Genomic DNA, 23,817 nt, shown 5'->3' on the forward strand with positions numbered 1-23,817 from the left:
AGCTGACTGTTCACAGCATCATTCACAACAGCCAAGAGGTGGACGCAACCCAGAGATCCGTCAGCAGGTGAACGGCTAAATAAATGCGGTCATACACGCGATGAACATTACTCACCCTTAAAAAGTAACGCAGCACTGACACATGCGACCACGCGGATGCACCTCAGAAACAGCAAGGAGCTGAGAGTCCACTGATGAGAAGCACCCAGAATGGACACATCCATAGAGTCAGCACGCAGAGCGGTGGCCACCAGGGGCTGGAACCGGGGTAACAGGCAGCACTGCCTATGGACACGGGGTTTCCTTTTGGGGTGGTGAACAATTTCTGGAACTACTAGAGGCGGTACCTACACAAATGCCACTGAATTATTTACTTTAAAATGGTTAATTTTATGTGAATGTCACCTAAAAAAATTGTAATTATTTGTCACCCTGTCCCTCTCCCTTCCCTCCCCTGCTGCCAGGCCTAACACAGGTGTCTGCCGGGATGACCAGGAAAGGCGGACCTGGAAGAGCTGGGCACAAGTCCAGAGAGGGGACCCCGGGAAGGATGTGGTGGGTTTCTGGCCCGTGGAACGTGGGCAGCTTGCCCTGGGCCCCTCCAGGCCTGGCTGCTTAGAGCTCTGTGCCCCTCACCATGTACCCCGGGGTGTGGGTGGCTGACGAGCACGTCACGAGCAGGAGACACACAGACTATTGAGGCAGTGAGGCTGAGGGGGGGCTCTGTTACCAAGTACAGTTCTGCCTGCCCTGGCAGATTCAGGTAGGGGGAGGCTGGGGAAGCAAAGGAAATCCCAGAAGAGCCTTGGTTAAGGCTTTTCAAGGTTCTGTGGAGTCATGCCTGTGGCCCAGCGAGGACCACCTGCAGGCCACCCGCCTGACAAGGCTCAACCCCTCCCAGTGGCGGTGCTGAGCGTGTGTTCCCCCTGCTCCCCAGGCAGGCACGGCACCCACTCCATGGCAGAGCCCAGCTCCCGACCCCACCCTTTCTCCTCTCCAGAAAGAAGAGAATGGAAAGCCGAAGACCCCACAGCCAGGGCTGGAAGGGCAGGATGGGGCAGCAGGCGAAGAGAAAGCCGGCGTCCAGAAAGCCCGGCTCCTGTGCCTTTCACCTTCTCACCGTCTCTGCTTGTTTCACTGGCCAAGGAAGTCTAGGGAAGAAACTCATTAAACTCCCCCCGTCAGAGGCCCGCCATCACCATGCACCCCTAGCTCAGCCCCACATCCACCCACCCTCCGATCCCGGCACAAAGAGCACACATCTTTCCCAGCTGTTAGTAAAGTTTTAGGGAGTTACATTTATCATTCTTCCCTTTCTGGAAGAGTGAGAATTTTCAGAATTTCCTGGCAGTCACATAGGGACCTGGGGGGGGTGGACTAGAACCAGTTTTGATGACCGTTGTCTTGCCAGAGGCTTTCTGAGTGTCTGAGCAGCGGAAGCCTTTGTCCAGTCAGAGCCCAGGTCAGGGCTGGTGCTCTGGGCCAGGCCTGAAGCTGTCCCACTGCCGCCTCCTCCGGGGCATGCTGTCCCTCTGGAGCCCTGGGCACTGCAGAGCCCAGACATCTGCAGCCTATGTCGCAGAGGGGAGAAGCCCAAGGCTGCAATGAGGTGCAGCTGCTGGCACTCAAATCCTGGAGGGGAAACTGAGCCTGTAGGAGCCTGTAGGAGCACAGGCGCTTCCCCTGAGCAGGTGTGAAGAGCGCCAGCCCTGGCCCCACGAACACTGCTGACATCCTGGAGGGCCTCCGTTGCGAGCTTCTAGGTGACCTTTCTGTGGCAGTGCCCTGTCTGCTGTACTTTGTGGAGCCACCCACAAGGCAAAAGCAAACAGAGGTGTTTGCTCAGGGCCAGCCACCTGCTCTCCTCGAGGGCCCAGGTGTGCCTGGACCGCCTCCCTCAAGGTCCCACTGGCGCCATCTACCTCACAGTCACACTTCGTAGGGGCATCAGCTACAGAGAGGTGTAGGTGCTAGGGGAACAAAGGCATCCTGCTGTGGCCTCTCGCCCCACCTCCCCCTTGGCCAGGGTTCTCAGGGTGGACAGCTCAGAGGTCCACTGGCTTCCCAGCCTCCAGCCTTGGGGTCAGAGGGGTGTCCCAGAGGCTCTTACAAACACACAGCTGTGAGGCCAGAGCTCTATGGAAGCCAAGGCCTCATCTGCCCCCAGAGCTCAGGGAGGGAGGCAGGAGCAGGGCCTGGTTCACAGGGGTCCCCACGTGTCCTGGAGCTTCCACCAGAAGAAGGCATGTCCTCTAAGGACCTCCGAGGTGAGGCAGAGCCCCGACTCCCGAGTCACAGCCCACCCTAACCCCCCAACACTGGCCCTGGGCTGCCACTCTCTGCCACTTGGGCAGGGAAGGGAAAGCCAAGTGGGCTCTGGGAGGCCTGAGCCTTCTCACTCTGTCAAGTCCCCCAGAAGTGCCATCCCCAGACCCACAGAGGGACACCCTGGGCCTGACCTCTCTGAGTCTTACTGACGTCTCCCCTTCCCCCTCAGCCTGCCTGCTGCCTCTCCTCCATCTGAAATCACCCCCCCACCCCCCCTTCCTTTACGGCCCATGTCTCTCCCTGCAGGTAATGGCTCTGAGCTGAAAGGGCCCTTCTGTGGTCCCCTCTGTGCATCCCCAGCCCTGGGAAGTGCCCCAGGCAGCAGGTGGTCCCTCAGGGAGTTTGTGTGACTGAGCGCTATTACTATAATTGTTACTATAATTGTTACTATTGAGTCACTCAGAAGAACCACCATAAAAGTGTTGGGGGAGGAAGATGATGACAACATGGGGGGGGGGGTCTGAGATGAGCAGCGGCCTAGGTCAGGATCCTACCAGAGATCCCACACCAGGAATTGTCCTCCAAACCCAGAGGGAGGAAGGAGGGGCTCCATCTGCATGGAAATGCAGCTACTTCCACAGGACAGAAGTGCTACTCTGGGCAGAAGAGAACTTCTCCAACTCTGCCGGGATTTTTTTGCTGGGGGTCAGGTTGGACGCTTACTTCTCCCAGCCTGTCCTGCAGCCCCCGGGAGGAGGGCCCTGGAGAAAAGTGCACCGTTGCACCCACACCCCCTGAATCCCAGCACCCCCCCACCCCTCTCCTCAGCACAGTAGCTTCTGTCAGGAGCTGGGTCACTAGGCAGAGGGTGGGGCAGGGGACACACTCCATGCCTGTACCACAGCACAGAGACCTCTTCCTGCCACACCAGAGCACACACGTCCTCTCCCCTGGGGCTGGCTATTACAGGGCCATGCCTGGTGGCAGCCCCCAGGCCCACAGGGCTCCCTGGAGTCTGCTAAAGCAGCAGTCCCACCTGAGAAACCAGTTGAGAGCGAGAGGGGGTCCTGTTTCAGGTGACTCAGCACAGAGCCACACTTCACTCGCATACCTGGGCCCGGCTGTCCCCAGAGTCCCTGGAAGCCTGAGCAGGTGAGTCACCAGTGGGGGAGCGGGCTCAGGGCCACCTTCCCCTTCCAGAACACCTCTTCGGCCCTACCCCTGGTCCCTACCATCACTAGCCCAGAGAACGGGCTTGCTGAAAGCCAGAGGACCAGGGGTGGCGAGTCACTCAGTCCTCTCCTTGGGCTCAAATTCACAGGCTATGAGAGCCTCAGTTTCCTCATCTGTGAAATGTGAAAACAAGGCACCTCCCTCAGGGCTTTGGGAGGACACCGTGAGCTAGTAGGTGATCGGTACTCAGCATAGACCCGGAGGCTATGAGCCCCTGTGCCGCGTGGCCACTGCTGGCATCGGCCTTGTTCAGTTAAGACCAGGAGACCAAGGAGTCCGCTCAGCTTGTAGAGATGGGGAGGGCCACAGGGGAGGTGGCAGTGGTGGGGCCCTCACCTCACCTTGGCACCTCAAGCTCAGTTTTAACAGATAGCATTATTTTTAATTAGTTTTCTCCTTCCCTGGCTAAAAGGCCATTAGCTTCCCATTAGGTGCATGCATGCTATTTTCTTCACCACCCAGGAAACAGTGACTTACTTAGCCAGCCCTACAGCAATTCTGCAGAATAAAGGCAATTTAGCAATGAGCTCAATAAACTTCCCTGCTTGTGTTCTACTCTCAGGCCCCACCCTTAGGAGCCCACCAGCTGGTTCAACCCCTCTGTCCCTGGGTAGGCAGGGCCCTGCTGGGGCTCAGGGCAGTCCGTGTGGGACACAGGCAGCTCCAAGAGACCAGAGGGGCTTAGAAGGGTGGAGGAAGAGGAGGACAGGGCCCAGATAAGCCTGGTAAAGCAGGACCCGCGTTCCATGAGTCCCTGGCCAAAGGGGGGGAGGGACCGAAAGAGAAATGAAGTCTAGAGGCAGCAGCCTTTCTGGCCTAGAGGCTGCTCTGGTGCCTGCTGGTCCAGGCAGGAGCGCCCGCCCAGGCCCCACTGCAGAGGGGTGGGCCCGGAAGCCTGGAGAGGGGCTGGCCAAGTCATGGAGAATCTTCTTTCCTTTGGCGCATGGGAGTCAAAGGTCTGGGAGTCCCCAGGCAGAGAGGGCAGGTCCTTCCTTGAAGCGAGAGGTAATGAGCAAAATGGGACCCAAAAAGCCAGGCCAGGGAGATGAGAGATGGGAGTCCTGCTGAAGAGCTGCAGGTCAGGGAGAGGGTGCTGGGTAAGGGGTCAGCCTGAGACATGCAGCGGAGCCCCAGAAACTGGGATTCTGATTCCTTGTGTATATAACAAGGGTGGCTATACCTGTGCTGAGCAGCAAAAGGCCAGAAACCCTTCTAAGAACAACTTTTAGACAGAGGTTCCCTAGCTCTGGTTCCAGGATACAGGGTGCAGATGGGTATGAGGGGGTGAGGGGTAGATGTCCCTGAGTGCATATGCAGAATCCCGGTGTGTGTGAGTGGCAGGGTCTAGATTCCTGGGTGAGGGTGGAGTGTGAGGGGCCAGGCCACGCTGTGAGAGTGTGTCCACAGGCATCGTGAACACGTACCTTGAGAAAGGGAAGGGGTGCATCTTGGTGAGAGCTGAGTGTAAGTGTGAGCATGGATGCGAGGGTGTGGGTGAGGAGTCCCGCCCTGCTCTGCCAGTCTGCGTCTGGGTTGGCACCTTTACTGAAGATGTGCGTGGCTACACGTAATGAGAGTGTGCACATGTGGAGAGGAGGCAGGAGGCTGGGGGGGGGTGAAGGGTGAGGAAGGGGTGTCAGTCTACGTTCCATGACCTTGCTCTGGGCCTCTCTGGGCCCTCCAGTCTACCCCTACCAGCCCTGGGGCAGCGTGCTCCTTTCCCTGAGCTCTGATCTTAGCCACTGCTTCTTTATCTGGATCCCCCTCCTTAACCCCCTCCTGTCAGTCCCCAGCAGAGAAGGGAGCTTCAGTCTTGGGGAGGTGTCAGGCCTGCAGGAGCATAGCCTTTCTCCTCAAAGGCTCAGCCCATCCCCCAGGCAACAGGCCAGGCCACTGGAGCACGGCATCCACGAGAGGGCGCCCTGAGGCTGGCCTGCTCCCAGCCTGGGTGGGTCCCATGCAGGCGCAGGCACAGCACTGGCAGTCTGGAGAAGCTCCAAAGGGTGCTCATAGGCCTTCTCAAAGGCCCCAGCTGTCTTCTCCAGGGTGCTGAGGGGCCACTTCTGCACTCTCAGTGCCACCAATTGTGGTTTCTTGGTCATCCCAAGGGAAGGGTGGGCGGGGTGGGGGGCTTACTTTCCCTGGATTGGAGAGCCTGTCTTTGGCCACCTAACTCCATGGGCTGGGAGTGTAGAAAAGCCACCTGGTCCTCCCAAGTGCCACAGGCCAACCCTCACAGCCTGGACCGCAGGGTTCAGCCCCCTGCAGCCGCACTGGGCATTCTGTGGAAGGACGCTGGGAAAACCTCTGGCAGGAAAACCTTTGCAGGATCCCGAGGCTGCCTGCGCACACTGCTTCTGGCTCACACAATTACAAGCCCACGATTACAAAGTTGCAACCTAAGAGTTAAAGGGATCTTTACTACACCCTGTTTGTGTTTACTTCTGCCCTTCCTGTGTTTACAGCCTCCTGCCTGTCCTTCTCCCCCTGGCAGCCCTGTGACCCCAGGGTCCCAATGCTGGAACGGACTCCCTCCCCCATTCTTCCCCAGGGCAAAGAAAAGGCGTCTCACTCTGGGTACCACTCTGGCTTCAGTATCTTGAGACTGGGATCAGTCACACAAACGAAGCCCTGGGCAGGCTTACGAACCCAGGACCTGGGACCAGAGGCAGGGTGCCACCTGCTCTTCGGTGCCCAAAGGCCACACATACAGAGAGAGAGAGAGAAAGCTCTGTAAGCACTGGGGGAGGGTGGCCAGTGCTCCTTCCCCCCCAGAGGGAAACTTGGTGCACAGAGGTACTGCAGGAGCAGATCAGTCAGCGATGGCTTGGGGGAAACGAAAATGCATGGCCAATGGGGTAAGAGTGTACAGTTTTGGGGTTCATCTTGTTAGGGTCTGGGGTTGGGGGCGGTGATCAGCCTTTTTTGCCCACTCTAAGATGGTCAAAAGTTCTCGGTAAAGGTGGGCCCAGAGCCATCATAGGGACCCCAAAGGCCACACCTTCAGGCGCCCGGCGGGGCGCGACCACGGCAGGCCCGTGCCCCGCTGCGCTGGGCCAGTCTGAGCGGGCCATCCAGGGCAACCTACTAAGAAACTCCAGGCTTTTAGGTTTCTAAAGACTTGGGAAGCAAAAAACAGACGACGGAAAAGCAACCTTTTGTGAACAGGCAGATGTCCTCCGAGGCCGCGCAGGGCAGGGTCGGAGCGGGAGGAGGAATGCACCGCCGCGGAGCGCAGGAAGGAAACCAGGGCACGGTCTTCGGCAAACAGAACTCCCTGCGCAGGTCGCGGGCTGGCTTTCTGGGGCCACCTCGCCGCTCCTCCCCTACCTGCGCCCAAGCCGCGGCGAGACCCGTCCGCTGCGTTCCAGGCACAACCAGGCTGGGGCGCGGGGCTGCGCTGGCCCTGGGCACCGACCCCGGCCGTCCGGCCCGCCCGCGTCCCGCTCCGGCCGAGACCCGCCCAGACCGCATCACCTCGCTCCCCGCCGGGCCCCTTCGGCCCGCAAATGCCCGCGTCCCGCTCCGGCCGAGACCCGCCCAGCTCCGGGCCGAGGCGCCCTGCCCGCTGCTCCGCCTCGCTGCCCGCCCGCCGCTCGGACCCGCAAAGGCGCTCCTGCCGCCGCGAGCACGGAAAGGCGTTTCCGAACGCGCCGCCCCGCGCGGCGCCAACTTCGCCCCGGCCGCCGCGGGCACCGGCCGCCGCGGGACTCACCTTCGCCCAGCAGCGGCAGCAGCAGCAGCCACCGCAGCCCCGCGGTGCGGGCTGGCGCCTTCGCCATCTCCCGTGCGCGCCGGGCCGCGGCTAGAGGGACGGTGGCTCGGGCAGGGGGTCGCGGTGGGCGCGGCGCTCAGCCGGGCCGCCCCATGCCGCCCTGGACGCGGGGGACACTGCGGTGGCGGAGCGTCGGGGCGCGACTCCGGGCGATCCTCGGGCTGTGCGCCAGCCTCCGGTCGCGGGACTCGGGCGAAGCGGGCGCGGGCGACGAAGGAGGTGCCGGCGGGGCGGGGCGGGGCGGGGCGGGGCCAGGGGGCTGGGCGGGGTGCGGGGCGGGGCGGGACTCGGGAGCACCGGCCGGGCTACGCCTAGTGCGAATGGGAGAAGCCAGCAGACACCGGGTGCGGGCGGGGCGGGGCTGGGCGGGAGCGAGCTGCGGGGCGCGGGGCGCGGGTGTGCCCCCGCAGCCCAGCCCGCGCCCCTCCGCAAGCCCAGCGGCTCTTTCTTAGCCTGTGCCCAGCTCGCGGCCCCGGAGCTTCGCCCTTGGCCGCCGCCCCTCAGGGCGGGAGACTGCGGGGACGTGGGTCTGGCAGCCTGGCTGGGGTGCGCCGGGGCGGACGTGGGCGAGGCGGCGCCCCGCCTCCGGGCTGTGGTGCGGGGCGCTCCTCCGCCATTTCCCCGAGCGGGGCGCGCGGCGGGAGCGCGGTCCCTCCTGGAGCGCGACGCGGGGCGAGGGGAAGAGCCCGCGCGGGTCGGGAGCGCGAGCGCTTCTGGCGCCTGCTGCGCGCTCCAGGGCGAGCCTGCGGCGCGGCCCGTGTCCGCGTTTTGGGTGGAGGCGAGGGCAGGGGTCTCCTGGGGACAGTTAGTGATGCCCCCTCTTTAGGGCTGCCCAACCAATGGGAACGGGCCCCGGGCACAACTTTCCAAGAGGCCTGCGCTGGCGGCCTAGTGGGGCGCTCCAAGGCCAGATCCCCCCCAACAGAGCTCTTCCGATGCGAGACTGGGTAGGAGAGCGAGTGGCAGGGAGGAACTGGGGCCGCAAATAAGTTAAGTTTCGCCCCCCGAAAATGATGCCCACAAACACATGATCCTAAAAAGGTAAAACTCGGGCGTTACCGTGGGCCCCTGAGGGGAGGACGGCGGGGGGCTCTGTGCCTGTGCGGGGAAGTCCACTGTCCCCCTCCCGCCCGCGGCCTCCACCTGGCCCGAGGGCTGGGAGCCTCGGGGTGGGAGGGTCCAGGGTGCCTAAGCCCGGGGCTCCTTCTTCAGGGTCTTGCCTTCCTGCCGGCACAGGGCCCCACCCTGCGGCCGGCTGGCGCAGGCCCCGGGGGAGATCTGTACATCACTCTGCAGATATGAAGTCAACGTGAAGTCACCTCGCGGGCGGGAGGAGGAGCTGCCAAGACGGAGGCTGGCTGCGGGCTCTGCCAGCCAGGATGTCCGGAGTGGGCCGCTGGCAGCAGGCCAGTGCTGTGTTGCCAGCCCCGGAGAGCCACCCTGCAGCCATCGGGCCTTGTGTTGCCTGCCACACAAGCCCAGGGCCCCAGACCCTCAGGTTTATGGGGTGGAGTTGGCCACAGGGGCTCCCTTGGGTGCACAAAGGCTCTACCTCTGGGGCTACCAAAGCTGCACACTCAGGGCTGTGTCCAGGGAAGGAGCCTGAGTAGGAAAGGAGGGACTGAGGGGGACTTCTTTGTTACAAACAGGCTCCTGTGGCAGGAGAATGCAGAAGGAAGAGGGGTGGCTTGGCTTATTTTTCCAACCAGCGCCTCCCCAAAAACCTCCTACCTTGGCCAGGCCTTGGCTGATACTGGACAGGCTGGATGTCTGGTTGGCTCTGTGTGTCCCTCTGAGGCCATGCTCTTGCCTGAGCCCCCCCCCCCACCTCCACCCTTGGGGGCCTTCAGTGGACACCTGACACTATGGTTAAGGCATTGCCTTTTTAGGTCAGTGTCTGGTGGGACCTCACATGTGTACCACTGTACATACATGTATATGCATACGTGTATACACATGTTCACATATGTGGATGGAGTTACATACCTTCCCCCTCGTGCATGCTCAGGGACCTGACTGGAGGGGCACCGAGTAGAGGGCAGGGGTGAATCCCTGGGCTTGCTGTCTTCGGACTTCAGGTGGGAGTAACTCAGCCCTGCCTGGGGCTGCACACTGGCTCCGGATCCAGAACATCAGAGCAGCAGGAGGGTGCTTCCTCCCCCAGCAGAGAGGAAATGAATGCCACCTCCCTGCGGTCCCACAGGGCGAGGTCAAAAGTCCAGCTGGGGCAGAATCCAAAGATGCTAGTCTGATTCCCCAACAAACCTCTCCCTTTTCCCCACTTTGTCCCAGGGCCTCCGACAGTCTGCACGAGGTTCCTGTCCCCTGCTCTGGCTTCCCCAATCATCTCCCCCGTCACTCAGTTTCCAACTGTAAACATCCCCCCAATCAAGAGTGAGCACAAAAAGAGGGAGTATGTGTGCCCAAGGAGCTCAGTGTTGGGCACACAGTCAGTGCTCAATGAACCTTAGCCATTGTCTTGCCAGGGCTTAGATCTTGGCTCTAGCACCCTTGTCCTGGCCACACTGTCGAGGGCTTTGAAAAGCTCTCTCGGAGGTGGGGGAGACGCTGCGTCACAGTGTGATCAGTGCTGCCCCCTGCTCACAGTCCCCCTTGGAGTGTCACGGGGGCGGCTTTTTATCTACAGATTACTGGGCCCCACCTCCATAAAAATCCACATCCAAAAAAATAATTCCACAAGAGGTTGTGATACGGGATTCTGCTCTGGAGTGAGTCAGACCTGTGTTTGAATTTTTGCTACTTATAGTCACCTGCCATTGCATGAGTCACTTTATCTCTCTGTGCCTCGGTTTTGCCATCTCTAAAATGGGGACTGAAACAGTGTTCCCACTCTGGGTGGCTGGGAGGAGTGACTACGGCAGTGTTTGTGAGGCCCTGCCCCCAACACAGGATAAGGTGCTCTGTGGGTGGGTGGCTCACACCTCATTCTTGCCGTATTCCTTACTCCGCAGTGAGGCCTACCTGGAGTCCCTTGGGTCCAGCTCCAAAACACAGCTCAGGGAAGGGAGGGTGGAGGTCAAGGCCAGCAGGCAGGGATCCCACCTGGTGCAGGCTTGCCTGAGTGTGGAGGAGCTGCGGGGGTGGGGGGGTGGGTAGGAGGCAGGGCAGGATGCTTTGCCACCATGGACCCAGGTGGCTGTGGGGACTCCTCCACTTAGGAGTGGAGGCTGAGTGTGGGGACAGGAAATCCTGGCTCTGGGGGCTTTACAGGGTTGAGGAACAAAGCCAGCAGCACAGCCCTGTCCTGGGGGCACTGGAGGCCAGGCAGCCTTCCAGAAACTGCTGATGAGGCCTCTCAGGCCCCTACCTGGGCCAGGTGTGGTCAAAGTGGGCGTGGGAAGGGGTCTCCGGCCCTGTGCAGGCTTTGTGATGCAGAGGCGGGAAGCATAGACTCACTGCCCGCCCACCCCCGTGTCAAATATGCTGTCCCCACACCACTCACAATGCGCCAGGCTTGGGCTCGCAGGGTGTGGCAGTCAGGGACATTGTTCCCTGACTCTGGAGGCCCCGCCTGACTGCCTCATGTCCACTGCTGGTGTTCACAGATAGGGCGTCTGCCCGGCTAGCGAGAGGGCCCTCCTCTGGCCTGACTGGGAGCTGGCGCCTGAAGCCTGAGCCCAAGGCTCTGGAGCACAAGTGGCGGGGTCCTGCACACCTGCCAGAGACCCTGTGAGGCACAGACAAGGCTCACCCCCACCCAGAGGCCTGACCACAACTCTTAGCCCCAACTCACCCTCCTAAGGGCCCCCACAACAGACTTGTATTTCTCCTCTGAATTTCCTTCCTCCCTCCCTTCTCTCCCCATCTTCCTCTTCTCGCCGCCTCCCCTTTCTCTCAGAGGAATGTCTCTATTCCTGTCTCCTAGCCCGGGACCTGGCTAGCTGCACCCCTGGCCTCGGGTTCCTCATGTGCAACATGGGAGTGACATAGGGTAACTGCCCCACGGTGTTGTGAGGCCAAACCCAGGTGAAGCGTCGACAGGATCGGCACAGCTCCTGGCTCAACAGGACACTGGCATTTTCCTCTCTCTTCTTCAGGGTCCTTTGAGGTCCAGGGGGCTGTCTGGGTGGGAGGCTGGACAGTGGCATGGCGTGAAGGCTGCAGGGGCTGTCAGTGTGTCCGGCTCTGTCTCTTCTCTGTGTGAACCAGCACATTCCTTCCCAGTGTCTCTGGGCCTTGGTGGGAAAACAGAGTCCCTGCCCCCCAGGTGCCTGACAAGTAAATCCCCAGGCAGCCGGTCTGAGCTGTGCTGCTGATTCCCATCAGCTCTAGGAGTTGAGGCCAACAGGCCACAGAGGTCAGTGACATTGCTAAGTCAGCATGGAGAGCAGGTAACCCCTGAATCCAAATGACCACTTCCCTTGTGCTGGCTCCCCAGCTGCACAGGTAACGATGCACACATGTATGGCGATGGCAGCGAACTGAGACTGGCCTGCCTCAGCCGAAACCTGTCCCCCCCCCGCACGACCTGCAGCCTTCTCAGTAGAAGGAGAGCAGGCCCTGGAAGCCGGGAGTCCCCTCTGCCACAGCAGTGCTTATCTGACCATGTCATTACACATTCAGGAGCCGAGCCTCACCTGGCTCCTGGGGGCTTTGCTCACACTGAGTGGAGAGTGCCCAACCCAAGGGCACTGCTGGCCCAAGGCAGCTGGGGCATGCCGGGGCCTCAGGCCTGACAGTGCCTGCCTCTTGCATCATCTGGGCCAAGGAGAAGGCCAGTTCTGCTCACAAGCAAGCTGCGCAGATATTAGGGAGCTCGAATTGGCAAGTCCAGCAAATATGGCCTGAATGCTTTTTAGAAAAAACATCTCCCCAGACGGTTTCATAATCTGCCTTGTAATGCAGATTTAGACAAGTTTTTACGAATGCACTTTTTAAAATAGGTCTTAATGGATCCTTTGCAGTAGTTACAGTCCATCGCGTAAATGCAAACAGAAGGCTTTTTGAAAACATGTATTATTGATCAGAAGGGCAGCAGCAATTAGAAGCCAGTGTGTCATATCATTCAATACACACTTCCTATAGAGCCCTGCTTGCGTTCGCTCATAACTTTCTGACAAATTAGCCTGTCACTAGGAAGCCTTTCTTCCCCTTTGCTTCTGGAATTGGAGAGGACCGCTTATTAGCTGGAAGCGAATGAAAAATTAAACTCGCTATTACCATCTCAAAACCTACTTAGGACCTCTCCAGTTTCAGACTGAAATGGCAAAACCTTCAGGTAAGATGGGCGATGCTTCTCGATTTGGTCTATGGCCCACAATAAAAACAAACAAACAAACAAAAACTGGTGACCAGGCAGCAGGAGATTGGAGTGGAGGCCCCACCGGGAAGCCTGCTTGTGTGGGAAAGATGCTGAGGCAAAGGGGAGAAGTGACTCAACAAGGGTCCGCAGGTAGAGGTGCCACCTAGCCCCCCAATGTGCCCAATAGTTTTGCTTTTCCCTCCCCAGTCATGGAACCTAAAATGACTAGCATGAAGCTGAGACTTATTTTTGCTCAAAAACTCATATGTGAGTCTATATTTCACCCAACTTGCACATTTTCCGTTTGCCCTTCTCTGTGACAAGTTCATTCATTTAGCAAACATTTGCTGGGCCCTGACTGCATTCCAGGTGCCATCTTCCGCAATGGAGATACTACAATAAACAAAACGAAGACCCTCCCTTCATGGTGCTTCTCACAGACAATCGCCACCACACGAAGGACGGGTGCAGTGCATCTGTAGGTGACCCAGGTGGTGAGGGACAGAGGGCAGGGTGTCCATCAGGGCTGGGGGCCTTTGGGCAAAGAGGGTGGAGCTGCAGGGACAGCACTGCCCTCCTTGAAAACACCAGGATGCGGGAAGGCGGTGGAGGCGGGCCTCAGCGTCCCCCATGCTGCCCCAGCAGGGACAGGAGCCATGCCCTCCTCCTCATGAGAGCATCTCCGAAGCAGCCTCACCCTTCTGGAAGCCGCAGCTCTGGCCTGAGAGGGTCACAGCCGCAGGATCCGCAGGCGAATACTCTGGCCTGGGTGGTCTTCGGAGCCAGAAAAAAACTGTTGTGTGGTTGGAGTGCTGACAAATAGGAAGTCCATTGACTTAAGGCCCGTAATGGCTCCTGGAGGCACCTTGCCCAAGATGGCCTGGGCTGCAGCTCCAGGCACAGTGTGCAACTTCCAGATCCATCTCGGGCCTGCGGGCACTAGGGTGGCACACTGTGAGCTGGAGAGGGGGCAGAGGGTCCCAGCTGGCCAGTGGGCAGGCGCAAAGCGTAGGGGCACAGCCTGGGTGGCTCCCCCAGAGCCCTGTGTTTGCAGATAGGGCTGGGAGCACGGTACTCACCTGCCTCCAACGCCGTTAGCCTTGCCCAGCTGTTTCAGAAGCCCCAGGGAGCTGTCTCAGGTAGATCACAGGCGCCCTCATTGCCTCCCCTCCAGCACCACCCTGGGGTAGCTACCTGAGCCTAGACCTGCAGGGCTCCCACCTTTGCTGCAGACCCCTCACAGAGGCTAGATGGGGCCTCCTCCCTGCTTGCTGAGAAGTTGGCCAGCCTGGCCTTTATCCCCTAGAGCAAGGCTGTCTAATAGAATGTTCCCGAAGATGGAACCATTCCACTCTGTGCTGTCCAGTGTGATGGCCACTAGCCTCGTGTGGCAGCTAGTGAACGCTTGAAATGTGGCTGGTGTGACAGAGGAACTGAATTTTAATTTTATTGGATTTATAATAATGAAAAATTAATCACTTGTGGTTAGTATACTTATGGGGCAGTAAAGTTTAAGAGGCAGCTCCCCAGCCTCTCCCTGGAGCTCCTGGGGGTGGGACAGGCTCTTGGCACAAGGCTCCCCCACTGAAGTGAGAGCAGAGCCCTGAGTTGCTGGCCCAGTGGGCTCTGATCCAGCAGCTTTCACCGTTTCCGACTTCCTAGTGGTTTGCAGATGCACAGCCCCAGGGAGAAGGGTGGCATTGCTGGAACATACGCTGGGCACCCCTTTTGCCCTGGGGACTCTTCTGTTCTTCTCCCAGCCCAACTCCAGGCCTGACCCTGACTCCTGAAATCCCTGCCCCCTGCAGGCAGAGCGAGTACAGCTCAGTAGCCACAGGGCCCTCCTCTCAGGGGCCTCTTTGGAAAGGGGCTGATGAGTTCGTGCATATTAAGATGCAGTGATGAAGGGCTGTCAGGGGACTCTGTGCAGCGGCCAGAGACCCAAGGGCCTGCTTGCTAATGCTGGGAGCTCAGCACTCGGGCCTTCTCCACAATTCTCATCCCTCTGCTCCTGACACCCTCCCAACCCACCCCCTACCACCCTCCATGGCCTCAGATTTCCCGCCTGCTCCCTGGCCACTGGTTTCCACTAGCCGTTCCTTCTGCCCAGAAAGCTCTTCCCGCCTCCTCCTGGCCCTTCTGTTGCTCAGCTCCTACTCATCACTCAGCAGGCTCGGCTCCCAGGCACCCCTCTTCCCAATCCACTCTCAGAAGCTCTGTGGAGACACTCCCGGGGGGCCCCGTGTGCCTCCTGGTCTGACTGTTGGATTTACGTCTGAGTCCTTTAAATGGGGACCTGGAGAGGATTCTGAGTGCTGGTCAAGTGAGAATGGCCATCCAGGGAGAGAAGACAGCTTGAACAAAGGCAAAGCTGGTGCCAGGACCACAGGCGGGGTAGCTCGAGGCCACCTGTGGAGTCACCCCGTGTGCAAACTCACATGGCCCTGTGAGCCCCTTCTCCTTGGGGCTGCCTCTCTCGGGGAGAGAGCAAGATGCCCAGATAAATCATTTCAGGCCTGACATTTGGAGCATTTGAGTTTGAGACCAAACACAGATGCCCTTCCGATAAATTCCTTTTTGAGAAGTGTTTCTCAGAAGTTTATGACTTTAATAGGTTTTTAGTGTAAGACAAGCATCGGGAAGTGTTTTGTTGAGAGACTTTCTTTTAAAAGCTCAGGCTCCTTTTCCCTCTGGCCTTTTAAACAGAAGGATACAAGGATCTCAGTGCGGGGAACATTCTCCTCCAAGATCCCTGGGGATCTGCCCCAGGCTGGGATTGCTCCAATGAAGGATGTTGGGGAAGGCTCTGGAGACCTCAGTGCTCCAGGCCAGCCAAGGTCGGGGGGATGCTGGGGCCTCTCAGGAAGCTGATATGGAAGCTCAGAAGTATCCTCCTCACTCAGAGCAGTTCCCCTCCCCTCCCCAGTCCCCCTGAGAGGAGCCTGGATGGCTCCTCAGAGGTGAGAAGGGCTCTGTGTGGAGGGTGTGGGTGCCTCCAGAGGCTGGGACTTCTCTGTGGACTGGAAACTTTACAAAGCTCCCCACGCTGAAGCCCAGGAGTGCGCAGGAGCTGAGCTCACTGCGGGCCCTACGCCAGAGAGAGGAGACGCGAGGAGAAGGTCAGATGCAATCATGTCTGGAAGCTTCCTCCTTCCAGCTCAGAGACAGGCACCCACCTGCTTATCTCGGGTTCTGTCTGCCCCAGGACCTCCAGCAAGCCCTGGGTCCTGCCGCCACCTTCTGCCCAGCTCTGGCCTGGACACTAAATGTCCACATGTTCCACTAGCTCTGTGTGCTCCTCTGTTCTTGGCCCCCCTGCACGCCCCCCCAGGACAGGGGCTTTGTTGTGAGGGGAGAGATGCCCCTTCGAACTGCAACTCATCCTTGAGTAGGGCCAGCACCAAAGAACTACAGACCATATTGCCCACATCGTCTGTGCTGTGGCTCTGGGCCATGTGGGAGTGGGGGTTCCCCAGTCCAAGCTGGGTTGACCTCAGGCTTGTCTTCCTAGCAGAGTGGGTGTGGGTGGCATTTGGAGCCCAGATAGGAGCAGGAGGGGCCACCGTGGAGACCCAGGATATGGTTCACAGAAAACATACAGAAGGAATGGAGAGGAAGCCGTGTGGGCTTCCTGGTGGTGTGGGCTCCAAGGGCACAGCAGCCTCCTCCTGGTACAGCTAGCTCAGTGATGAGCACTGGGGGGGTGGGGATCTGGAGAGAAGGGTGCCCAGACAGGATAGGACCCCTCCTGAGGGCATCAGAAATGTCTAATCAATCAGTGCACCAAGACTCAATGTCAGAGGCCTCCCCTAAAATTCCTGCCTGCAAGAGAGAGATACAGGCCTCAAGACATAGGACACAGGACAAGAGCACCTCCCTTCCCTGAGCACACCCATGCCCTTCCCTTCCCATCTTCTTCCCCCACAGGTGTGCATCTCCTAAACTCTAAGTGTCCCCAGGAGACTTGCAAACAGGGGACCAATGGGCAGCAGCAGCTTGTCCTGGGCTCACCCCCTGAACCTGTCTCCAAGGCTCCCTTTTCTCTGACTTCCCAGTGAGCTCACAGCAGCCCCACCTAAGCTCCCCTGTTGCTGCTTCTGTGCTAAGCTCTTCCTTGTCTCACTGTCCTCAGACTTAATAAACCTACCTTCAAGTAAAAAAAAAAAAAGACTCAATAGTGACTGCAAGAAGGGCCTCACATTTCATCAGGTGACTTCCATGGACCCCTGGAGCCATGTTTCAACAGCACCAGCTGCCGTAACTGAGAAACTCAGCCTTGGTTTTTCCGTTCTAGTGATAGTCTGCCCTCCCACCCTGCCCCTCCACCTTGCACCCCAAGGGCCTGGCTTAGACCCTGCCCCAGCCCCTACTTGTGTGGAGCTCGGCATCTTCCTGAACAGGAGCTTGTGTGCAAACAGGACCCAGTGTGGTCAGCGGTCCGGGTCATGTATCCCGCTGTCTCAGGCAGTGGATGGCGACAGCCCTGGACCTGGGTGCCCCTTCCCCCACCCCAAGAGTCTGCCCCTCCCCTTTTTCTCACTGCCCCTCCCCCCATCCCTGTTCAGCCCCAGGAACTTGCCAAGACCCCCATCAGGAGTCCAGGATCTTCTAAAGCTTCGCTCCTGCTTTGTGATTCATTTCCTTGCAGGATCCAGACACTTGGATGCGGCTGCTTTCTCGTACCATTCATAACAATCTTTTTTTGTTTTTTTCAGTGTCTTAGGAGCAGCTGCTCACAAACTGAAAGCAGCCCATCAACTATGCCCTGTCTTTGGGGACTTCGCCTGTGTGTGGGGCTGGCAGGGGTGGGTGGAGATAACCCATTTTATTTCCAGGCTGATACCCAGGCTGGGGAGAGATGTTGATTGGTTACCCATTTGCACCTGTAATTTATGAGCACTCCCCAAATGCTAAAGATTTGGGGTTTAATTACACATGTCTGACCCCCAGGAGAACGTACAAGTGAGGTCACTCTGGAAGGCAAACCTTTGCAGGCCCAGGGCGGTCGGCTCAAGTGAGGACAGCTCACAGACGTCAGCTGTGGAGAACCTACCCATGGGCAGCCCTGGACTGAAGCCTCTAACTCATCCAGGGTCCCAGTACCTACCCAAGGGGAGCAGTGTCCCATTTTACAGGTGAGGTCACTGAGGAGCTAGCCCAAGTCTTTTTCTGGAGCTTTTGGTCCATGCGGCTCTAGTAGAGGGCTGGTCAAACACAGTTGGAGCCTGCCCCCAGGTTCTGACTCTGGGTGTGGGGTGGGATGGGAGACTCCACTTGAAACAAGTTACCAGGAGCTGCTGATGCTGCTGGTTCCAGGCCCACACAGCGGGACCCACTCGCTGCTCCAGATCATGGTGGGATGGGAGAAAGGTGGGTGAGGGTCTCAGGGTGGAAGGTGCCCACCAGCTTCACCCTCCAGCCAGCGCACCACCTCCTCCTCTATGTCTGCTCCCTGTTCACAGCCTTCATTTGCCCTGGTTTATGCCCATGGCCCTGGTTTTGCTGGGAGCCCACCCCAAGCTCGCCTGCTGTAGGGACCCACCTGCATTCGCAGACAGTTTTTGTTTTTGTTTGTTTGTTTTTTAAATTTATCTTTCTTGTTGAAAGTATTACAAATGTCCTCCTTTCTCCCCCATTGATCCCCTCCCCCTGCACCTCTCCCCCCAGGCCTTCACCCCACTATTGTCTGTGTCCATGGGTTAGTCGCAGACAGTTTTCAATCTCCTTCTAAGACCCATTTCTTCAGCTGGGCCCCTCGTGTGAGGCTCAGATCCCTCAAAGTCCACTGCAGGGTCCAACGCCCTCACTGCACAGGCCCACGGGATGGTGATCCGGCTGAATTTAATCCAAGATCTGTGACCGGACCCTTGTACAACACTGAGCTCCAGGGAATCTATAGCAAGTGCATCTTTGATCCGCAGAGCAGGGGAGCTATTGCCATCTTCCCTACAACAGCATGCTCTGCTCTGGGAACCTGGTCTCTGCAAGCCGTGGTCACCTGGTAAAGGCTGACTCGGGACCCGTGTGTGGCCAACAGGGGCCCGAGGAAGCTGAAGGAAGAGGGAAGCCACAGGGAGGCCAGGGGAGCCCGTAGCCCAGGCCGCTCCAGCTGTAACAGAGGAGCCGGCGGCAGCGGCCGCAGTGACTCCGGCTGGCCTGGGCATCGTTATTTGCCAAGACTGAGCCTTTGGAGCAGAGGCATTTTCAGTGTTTGATGAAAATCTTGCAGCCAGAGGAAGCCCCGCTCTAAATAACTGATAAGGAGATAGGCACTGCCTGGAAACGTTTCCTAGTCGATGAAGAAGAGATAGCGGTCAGCTGAATAAAAAATCACTCTGGCCTGCTCTGGCTGGTGTTCCGTGGTTAGAGAGGCAGCCTGCGCACCGAAGGGTCACCAGTTCGATTCCTAGTCAAGGGCAGTACCCTGGGTGCAGATTCATCCCCCAGCCCCCCTGAGGGCCGTGAGGGAGGCAACGAATCAATGTGTCTCTCTCACACCCATGTGTCTCTTTCTCACTCTCTCCCCCTCCCTCCCTTCCACTCCGTCTAAAAATCAATGGAAAAAATATCCTCAGGTGAGGATTGACAACCACAACATTACTCTGGCCCTATAGAGATTAATATAAACATCAGATACGGAATTTGTAAAGGATGCCACGTCCACCTACTCTCCCTGGGTTAAATACCCTGGCCTATGATTTATGTTCTGTGCTGCAGGGCTCCGTCAGCATAATCAACAGGGATGAGAAATGCGACCCCCAGGCTGTGCCTGCCCACGGGGCTGGGGTGAGGGGAGCTGAGGGGAGCACATGGGCCACCCTGGAAGCTATTGGGAGCAGGGGGTCCCTCTGAGTCCATTCTGTCTCCTTTCCCCCTTCTTCTACCTCCTGGTGGACTCCAGGCCATTGGTGGACAAGTTTCCGAAGGGCTGGGCCATGGCACTGTCTCACTAGGTCTCACCCCTGTTCTCTGCCTCTCCAGGGGCCACAGGAGGTGGCCAGAAAAAAGAGGGCAGGGCAGGCTGGGCAAGACACTGCCTGAGACCAGAGCAGTTAGACCCCCCTGTGCTCAGGGAACCTCCTAGCAGTAAGTAATCAACCAGCACACACCCATCTTTGCTTGATGACAACTGCTCCACCCTCCTGGTTCAGGTGAAACTTGCCTAGGAAGCAGGAATTCCCACCGTTCCTAATTTGGGATCCGCCGTTTCCTTCTAGGAGATGTAAGTTCAGTCCTTGCGGGCCAGTGCCTGGGTGATCTCTGCAGGGAGCTTCACGCTGGGGCTTGTGCACAGAGACAAACGGGTCTTAGGCAGCTGCAGGTCTGGCCTTCCTGCTGTGCCAGGTGAATCAGGTGAGACGAGAGGTACTGGCACTCCTCCTTGGTGAGGGCTGTGCTTGTTCATTCCGCCTCTTGTGTCCCCCCCCCCCCCATGCACACGCGGCACCTGGGCAGGATGGATGGTGGGTGGGCAGGCAGAGTCAGGGCCAGCAGAGATTAGTAGTGAGGCAACTCAGGGAAGGGTTGGCCCCCTGACACTAGAACCTAGCCTTTGATGCTGTGCCCTGCCCCCAGCAGCCAAGGAGAGCCGCCTATGTGATCTCAACACTGCTGTCCACGCCCACCCTGAGCCCGCCCTGGGGCCTAAAACCAGGGACAAGGGATCCTGAGCAATCCCAGGGATAGAGAGGCCCTGAGGCACCACCCAATCTAAGCCTCACCATACCGATGGAGAAAACTGTGGCCTCAGAGAGACTGGTCAAGGCCACAGAGCAAAGCAGCCTTCGTGGCCCCCAGGGCAGTGCCCTGTGTCCTGTGCCTACTGGGCCTGGCTGCAGGGTTGCCCATGGCACCAGCCTGGACACCGTAGAGTCCTAGTGACACTGAGGAGATGAACATAAACAGGATGTTACCCTTTACACTGTGTCACAGGCTGAACTCTATCACGGGCTGAACTGTGTCCCCCCAACCCATACATTGCAGTCCTGACTCCCAGGACCCCAGAATGTGACCTTAGTTGGAGGTAGGGTCTTTACAGGTGCAATCAAGTTAATATGAGGTCCTTGGGGTGGCCCCTAACCCATTACGACTCGTGTTTTATACAGAAAGGAAATTTGGACACAGACATGCACAGAGGAAGAAGATGTGAACACAGGAGCTGAGGAGAGAGGCCTGAACAGACTCTCCCCCTCGGCCCTCAGAGGAGCCCACGGGATTTCAGACTCCTCACCTCCAGGTCTGTGAGGTGCAGTCTGTTGTTTAAGCCGCCCAGGTGTGGTACTTTGCTGTGGCAGCCACAGGAAACTAATGCAGAGGCAAAGAAGTTCACGATAATGAACTTAGAGCAATGCTAGTTCTGTTTGTTTTTTTATTTTGATTTGGGGGGTGTTTCAGATGTTTTTTGTGCTTTTAATGTTTTAGTTTGTTTTGTTTTTATGGATCCACACATCAGAATGTATTGATGAACGATAAGGGGGTTAGCAGGCGATGCTGGGGAAGGCTGCCTGGTGCATTCCAGGGGCAGTGGCCTTTACGGGAGGCGGTCCCGAGGCTGTTGGGATGGAGGTCAGGTTCGCTGGAGGCACGGAGTGAACAGAGGAGCCACAACCCACATCTTCTGCCTCCTTGGTGAAGTTTTCTGTCTCCACTGATGACAATGATGTAGATCAGGAACCCTTTGGCACCCCAACTCAGGCACCTCCCTCCAGTCAGAGATGGAGGAATGGGCTCCTGAGGGCTCGCTTGTCCTTTTACATAACAGACTAGTGCTATTTTAATAGAGAGGATTTCCTGGGCATTGCTGGTGTAGGCGTGATCGTACAACATGTATTTTAAATAAAATCATACACCCTCACTTGGTGAAACTTATTCTGGGAATCACAGCATGTTGTTAACGCCCTTTGACACCCCTGCTCAATTCCAGTTTTGTGCTCACAACAGCCCTGTTACTGCTGCTTTTCAGTAGAGACTTAAAAAAGGCAATTTCTCTATAGGCCAGAAGCCCGCTTGCTGCAAGTTTACGGAAGGGATTCAGATACCTCACAACCTTTGGAAAAGGACCATATATTTAATTCTGAAAGCCAAGTCCTAGCAGTTTGCAAACATGAAAACATTTCCATTAAATAGTAAACCTAAGACTGGGCTTTCGGGGCTGAGACTCCTCCCCTCCTGTACACAGTGGATCCCGGTGAATGTGGCTCCCGCAGACCCAGGCCAGTGGGAGCTCCCCAGGGATGAGGAGCCCTGTGCCCACCCAGGGTCCTCAGTCAGCCTCTGCAAAGTGGGTGCTGCTTCCCTGCGACAGAGAACCCCCAGGGAAGGCTGAGAGATCACCTAGGGCACTGTCTTACCTATTGCTGAACAACAAACTATCCACAAACCGAGTGTGTGAAAGCAGTTTCACAAGCCTGCAATTCAGGCCTGGGCAGTGCTCAGCTGGGACAGCTTGTCTCTGCTCCACTCCACTTAGCTGAGGGTGGCTTGTGGGCAGGGCTGTGGTTGGTGCTGGCTGTCAGCCCAGACCTGCATCTTCTCTGGAGCTACCCACTGGGGCACAGACACCCCCCTGTAGAATCGGGCTTCCTTACAGGTCATCTCACCTGTGACCCAGCCTCCGAGTCACCCTGCATCCTTGGCCTTGCTCAGTGCTCCATGGCAGTCACGAAGGCCTGCCAATTTCAGGGAGTGGGGAAATCATAGAACCCATCTCTTAATATGTGGGTGGCAAGGTCCTGAAAGAGCATTTAAGGAAGGAATATATCGCTGTGGTCATTTTGGAAAATGCAATCTGCCACGCTATGGGTTAGAGGTCACGCCAGGGAGTCTGGGTAAGGGGGCAGGTCCCAGCTATGATTCACCAGCAGGAGTGAGGGACATGGTACAAAATGCCTCTCCGCTGCTGCTGAAGCGAACCTTAGAGGCCAGTGCTCCACAAGTCACTCCCGTGCTCCCCCAGCCCTGCGGGCCCATTAGCAGCACAGAGACCAACCTCGATCATTGTCAAGGCTCCTTGGATGCCTGGACTCACCAACTGTGACAGGAGCCACCAGTGCGATCTCCCACAGGGCGTGATCCACACAAAGTGGGGATTTGTCATGCCTGGGGCATTTTATAAAACTTGTCATAAAATGTTCTTGTTTAAAAATCTGCCAAGCTGTGGCTCTATTACTAATAGCACAGCCAGCATGAGGTGATGTTGCCGGGAATGTGGGACCTGTGATTGGGCTGTGTGCTCCCCACTGTGGGACCCCAGAGCCCACCTGCCCTGGAGAGGACCGGGATGCTCAGGGCACTTTCCTTCTCTTGCCCTCCCCAGGAGGCCTGGCACAGTGCTGGGCACACATGGGGTCCCAAGTCAACACCCCTGGTCACAGGATCTGAGACCTCTGTTGCCTCCTGGTTGTTCTCAGAATGGGGAGCCACAAGGTAGGGTGGGACAGGACTCAGGGAGGACCTTGGCCCCTCAGGGTGTCCGAGATGGGGTGAAGAGGGCTGTGGTCACAGTGCTGGGCAGGGCCTCTGCAAAGACCACAGAGGGGATGGGAGAGCAGGGCTGCTTTCCTGCATCTGCTCAGAGTTCCCTTTCCATGTCCATATTCCGGGTCAGAACCATTGGGTTTGAGCCTCAGAAGAGACTTCGGCATCTCCAATGTCTACAAGGGAAACGGGAGAACTCCACCAGTCAGTCGCACGATAAACATCTTCCGAACCCCATTGTGTGTGGAGCAGCTCAGAATGTATGGGTCTGGGGCCCCCCGGAGCACCTCCCACCCCTGACTTGACCCCCATGCTCTTTTCCTAGGTCAGCCAGTCACTAATCCCTGTGTCCCCTCACCTTTCCATTTGCTGAACCTCCTGAGCGCCCAGCTTTCGTAACTCAGTCGTAAACCTCATGTCCTCAGCTGCAGAACAGGTTCAACCTGGTGCACATCCAGGGTGGCAGTGCAGCCAGCTGCTCAGAGCAGGGGGAGGGTCCCGGGAGGTGACCCCAGACAAGAACATTCCACATGTATCCATCTCACTGCGCCCCCCCACAAATGATATTTGTTCCTACTCACCTGGCCAAACCCAGGCCCTGGGTGGGCTCACCCCTCTGCCTTCCCGTCTGGCACCAGGCTGGAGGAGATCAGCTGAGCTGTCTGTGTTCAGGACACCCTCAGGCTCAGCCCACCCCGGGCACTCCCTCCCGGTGACTGTGCGAGCCCAGCCCCTCTGCCCCAACCCACACCTCTTCCTTTCTTTAGAGGAACCTTTCCCGCTAATCGCCGGTCCGCTGGCA

The 23,817-nt window shown here is 58.0% G+C and overlaps 1 protein-coding gene across 1 annotated transcript in view; it reads right to left on the reverse strand.

The window, feature by feature from the left end:
- The window catches only part of RET (ret proto-oncogene), a 52,348-nt gene extending 44,985 nt beyond the window's left edge, over positions 1–7,363 (reverse strand). The window contains 1 exon segment of the mRNA XM_081158217.1: positions 7,217–7,363. Coding sequence (XP_081014343.1) covers positions 7,217–7,283 — 67 coding nt within the window. The 5' untranslated portion in view covers positions 7,284–7,363.
- Between the last annotated feature and the right edge of the window lie 16,454 nt (positions 7,364–23,817).

This window comes from Miniopterus schreibersii (genome assembly GCF_964146895.1).
Source record: "Miniopterus schreibersii genome assembly, chromosome: 14".
In the NCBI taxonomy this organism is placed as follows: domain Eukaryota; kingdom Metazoa; phylum Chordata; class Mammalia; order Chiroptera; family Miniopteridae; genus Miniopterus; species Miniopterus schreibersii.